At 35.1% G+C, this 4,976-nt stretch overlaps 1 protein-coding gene across 1 annotated transcript; it reads left to right on the top strand.

The window, feature by feature from the left end:
• Positions 1-2,633: 2,633 nt before the first annotated feature.
• LOC120222843 (olfactory receptor 2T27) lies at positions 2,634-3,587 on the top strand. Its single transcript, XM_039220846.1, has one exon. The coding sequence runs from the start codon at positions 2,634-2,636 to the stop codon at positions 3,585-3,587; it is 954 nt and encodes a 317-aa protein (XP_039076777.1).
• Positions 3,588-4,976: the final 1,389 nt, after the last annotated feature.

Genomic DNA, 4,976 nt, shown 5'->3' on the forward strand with positions numbered 1-4,976 from the left:
TTTTTGTAATGAATAAATTGATCTCTATTAAGCTTATTGAAAAAAACATAATAAAACAATTATTCTGCTACTGGTAAAGTAAAGTCATGTGCTACTGGGAATGTCTCTTAACCCTCAAGTCTGGGTTACTCAACTGGATGGAGATATTTGGAGCTACCATATTCTGGGAAAAGGGAAGTAATCTCCAGTAGAAATCTGATAGAAGCCACAGAGATATATTTTTTAAACTTTTATATAAATTCAAGTTGGCTAACATACTGTGTAATGTTAGATTCAGGTGTAGAATATAGTGATTCAACACTTCCATACAACATCTTGTGTTCATCACAAGTGCACTCCTTAATCGCCATCACCTATTTAACCCTACTGCATCCACCTCTCTTCTAGTAACCATCAGTTTTTCTATAGTTAAGAGTCTGTTTCTTTATTTCTCTCTCTCTTTCTCTCTCTCTTTTTTTCCCTGTGCTCATTTGTTTTGTATCTTAAACTCCACATATGAATGAAAATATATGGTATTTTTCTTTCTCTGACTGACTTAGTTTATTTAGCATAATAGTGTCTAGCACAGAGGTAATTTTACATTTTCTTTTTTAAATGTTTTATTTATTTTTTAAAGGAGAGCCTGAGTCAGGGAAGGGCAGGGAGAGATGGGGACAAAGGATCTGAAGCAGGCTCTGCACTGACAGCTGCAAGCCCATGATGGGCTCGAACCCATGGACCCTGAGATCATGACCTGAACTAAAGTCTGCTGCTCAACCAACTGAGCCACTCAGATGCTTTGGTAATTTTAAATTTTCTATTAGCCACATCAAAACTATAAAAAGGTGGGTGAAATAAATTTAGTATAAGTGAGAGGCTCTTAAGTGTCTCAGTCAAGTTAAACGTCTGACTTCTGCTCAGGTCATGATCACACAATTTGAGGGTTTGAGCCCCATGTCAGGCTCTGGGCTGTCAGCTCAAAGCCTGGAACCTGCTTCAGATTCTGTGTCTCCCTCTCTCTCTGTCCCTCCCCACCTAGTGCTTTGTCTCTCTATGTCTCTCAAAAATATATAAATGTTTAAAATTTTTAAATAATTAGTCTACATTATTTATGTGAATATATCAAAAATTTTGTCATTTCTGCACATAATATAAAAATGTAATGAGATACTTGTATATCTTTGTTTTTCATATAAGTCTTAAATTTTTTATGTGATTTGTGCTTTCAGCACATCTCCATTCAGAACACCCATGTTTCAGGCTATTGAGAATAGCCTCGTGTCGCTTGTGACTACCACATTGGATAGGGAAATTCTATATGTTGCTCATAGAAAGTGTCCCAACAACCTACCTGTTCATAAGTGTAGCGAACTATTATTTAACTGAAAGAACTATATATGTATAATTAAAACTTCAAGTTTAAGCAAAAAATCTCTTTTTTGAGAGACAATAACCTCTAGTATTATTTAAAACAATTATAGTTTTCTTATTTCTTTTTCTATTAAAAAAGTAACTCAGCCACAAAAATGAATGAAATCTTGCCATTTGCAATGATATGGATGAAGCTACAAAATATAATGTTAAGTGAAATAAGTCAATCAGACAATGACAAATACCATATGATTTCACTCATATATAGAATTTAAGAAAGAAAATAAATGACTCAAAAGGAAAAGAAAAAGATGGAGAAAGAGTCAAATCAAGAAACAGATTCTTACTTATGGAGAAGTATCTTGATGATTACCAGGAGGAAGTTGTTGGAGTAATTACTGAAATAAGTGATGTGGATTCAGGAGTGCACTTGTTGTGATCATCAACAAATGATTTACATAATTGTTGAATTATTATATTGTACATCTGAAAGTAAAATAACACTGTATATTCACCTTATATTGGAATTATATATTTTTTAAAGTAGCTCAAATTAGGTAAAAGGTCAAAGTGGTTGTCCTTTCATAGGGAAAATATATTCTCTAGATCAATGATTTTCAAAGTGAATTTTGATTGTAAGAACTAGAGCCTATTGTAGAGAGAAATAGAAAGTGGGAATTTTGTCCTTGTTTACCCACCACTCAATCTCTTTCAATTAGACAAGTTCAAATTTTTCTTTTATGTATATCTTCCTCAATATAAGATTATGTTTTAGCAAACATAAAGATAAAGTGAATGAAGAAATGAATGACTGAATGGATGGATGGATAAATAAATAAATAAGTAAGTAAGTAAATAAGTAAGTAAGTAAGTAAGTAAGTAAGTAAGTATTCTTAGGCTGGAGGAAATAAAATTATTTCAACTTGATGTTTAAGTTTAATAGTAATAACAAATCAAGTATATCATCCTTGAATGAGTAATTATATGGTGCGACATATATATTTCTTCTGAGGTTGTTCTTCCAGGAAATTGGAATTTTTGAGCTTTATGAGTGGAGTGGATCATTCTTAGGGTCCAAAGGTAAAGGTCAATTTCTCAAAGCAACCCATCAGAATCAATTCTAGGAATTATTTGAGAAGTGGGAGAATTACACAATGAGATTTGATTGATTTGTCTTGATTTTGTCCATGACTGCATTATAATTTTAAACAACATAAATATTTATCTTTTCTGCCCAAATTTACCTATCATATTCATATCTTTTTAGTGTATCTGATAGAGCTATGGAATGGGGCAATCATTCCATGTATGCCGACTTTGTTCTCCTGGGCTTGTTCAGCGACAACCATTTTCCTTGGCTTCTCTTTGCCCTCATCCTCTTGGTTTTTGTCATCTCCATAGCCAGCAACACCATCATGATCATTCTCATCCACATGGACTCCCGCCTTCACACTCCCATGTATTACTTGCTCAGTCAGCTCTCCCTCATGGACATCTTGTACATTTCTACAATTGTGCCAAAAATGTTGGTTGACCAGATCTTGGGCCGGAGGACCATATCATTTGCAGGATGCACTGCCCAGCACTTTCTGTACCTGACATTGGCAGGGGCTGAGTTCTTCCTCCTAGGACTCATGTCCTATGACCGCTATGTAGCCATCTGCAACCCTTTGCGCTATCCGGTCCTCATGAGCCGAAAGGTCTGCATGTTGATTGTGCTGACAGCCTGGTTAGGAGGGTCCATAGATGGCTTCCTGCTTACCCCAGTCACCATGCAGTTCCCTTTCTGTGCCTCTAGAGAAATCAACCACTTCTTCTGTGAGGTCCCTGCCCTTCTGAAGCTTTCCTGTACTGATACATCAACTTATGAGACAGCCATGTATGTCTGCTGCATCATGATGCTCCTCATCCCTTTCTCTGTCATCTCAGCCTCTTATACAAGGATTCTAATCACTGTTTATAGAATGAGTGAAGCAGAGGGGAGACGAAAGGCAGTGGCCACTTGCTCCTCACACATGGTGGTTGTCAGCCTTTTCTATGGGGCTGCCATGTACACCTATGTGCTGCCTCACTCTTACCATACCCCTGACAAGGACAAGGCTGTGTCGGCCTTCTACACTATCCTCACTCCCTTGCTCAACCCACTCATCTATAGCCTCAGGAACAAGGATGTTACAGGGGCTCTAGAGAAAGCTCTGGGCAGGTGTTTGTCCTCGGGAAGTGTATCCACCTTCTAAAGATATTGCTTTGCTTCTGGATATTTGAAAACATATAGAGACACAACTTTATCATTACCTTAGGATTTACATATTCTCAGCCTGGAAACTTAACAAAGACATTCACATGCCAGCAAGCAATGGTGGGTCATTCTTAGGATATAAAAAGTTGACTGTGGAATGTTGATTAACTTGGCCGCTTTTTGAAAAAGACTCTTTTTGTTCACTTTTATGAACAATGGATGGTTTTGGATGTGTGGGAATAAAGTTGGGGTCACCTGTTTGTTTTCCACAAGGTATGCATGCCACTAGAAAACACGCAGTTGTCCATTTCTTGCAACAGTCAGTTATGGCAAAAGAAATACTCATCTTCAGCTATTCCTCTGACTTCTGACCACAATCTCTTTCTTAGAAATTTTACAAATTGACTCCTTCAAAGAAACCAACTTGCCAAACATTTTTATTGTATTTCAAAGGTTATTTCAGTCTCTACAAATGTTTTTATTCTTTTTTTCTTTTTTGGTATTCTATATTTAATTCAATCAAGCCAATATTGGTATCATTATTTGTTGAAAAATGGTTTGACTCTATGTAATTAATTTTCTCAACTAAATATCATCAAAATGGCCTATAGACAAAACAGTACACATCAAGTTTTGTAGGAAACCAGAAATTATTTTTTCCCCTTAAAGTTTTACTAAAAATGGGCACCTAGGTGGCTCAGTCAGTTAAACGTCCAACTCTTGGTTTCAGCTCAGGTCATGATCTCATGGGTTCCTGAGATCAAGCCTCATGTCAGGCTCTGTACTGACAGTGCAGAGCCTGCTTGGGATTCTCTCTCTCTCTCTTTCTCTTTCTCTGTCTCTCTCTCTCTCTCTGCCCTTCCCCTGCTCATGCGCATTCTCTCTCTAAACAATTAAATAAAAACTTTAAAAAAAGTTTTACTAAAATCATCCAAGAACAATGGATTCAATGTTTAGAAAGTGTGGTGTTGATGTATTGCTAAACTCCTTACCCCAAACTCTTAATAATATCACTTAAAAGGAACAATCAAGCCAATTTGACATACATAGTTTTCACTGTATTTAATTTGTCTGATGGCCTAACATTTTATTTTTAACAATTATTATGCAAAAGAACAGGACTCTTTTGAGAGTCAAAGATTGATTTATTATTTTGGAAATTAATATACTAATTAAATTATTGATTTTCACTTTTTGTAATTTTTAACATAGCCTAATCTAGTTATATTAATAATTTAATAGTTAACATTCTTTAATAATAATTATTATTTAATGAGTAAACTATTTTAATAATTAATAATAAAATAATTATTTAATTATTTTAATAATTATGTTAATAATAACAAATATTATTCTGAAGTAGAGAATGTTATTTTTATCTCTTCTC

The sequence above is a fragment of the Hyaena hyaena genome, unplaced genomic scaffold (assembly GCF_003009895.1).
Source record: "Hyaena hyaena isolate Hyena2069 unplaced genomic scaffold, ASM300989v1 scaffold_916, whole genome shotgun sequence".
Classification (NCBI taxonomy): domain Eukaryota; kingdom Metazoa; phylum Chordata; class Mammalia; order Carnivora; family Hyaenidae; genus Hyaena; species Hyaena hyaena.

What these genes read in the sequence shown, in the direction of transcription:
- LOC120222843 (XM_039220846.1), top strand. Translation starts at nt 2,634, where the DNA reads ATGGAATGGGGCAATCATTCCATGTATGCCGACTTTGTTCTCCTGGGC.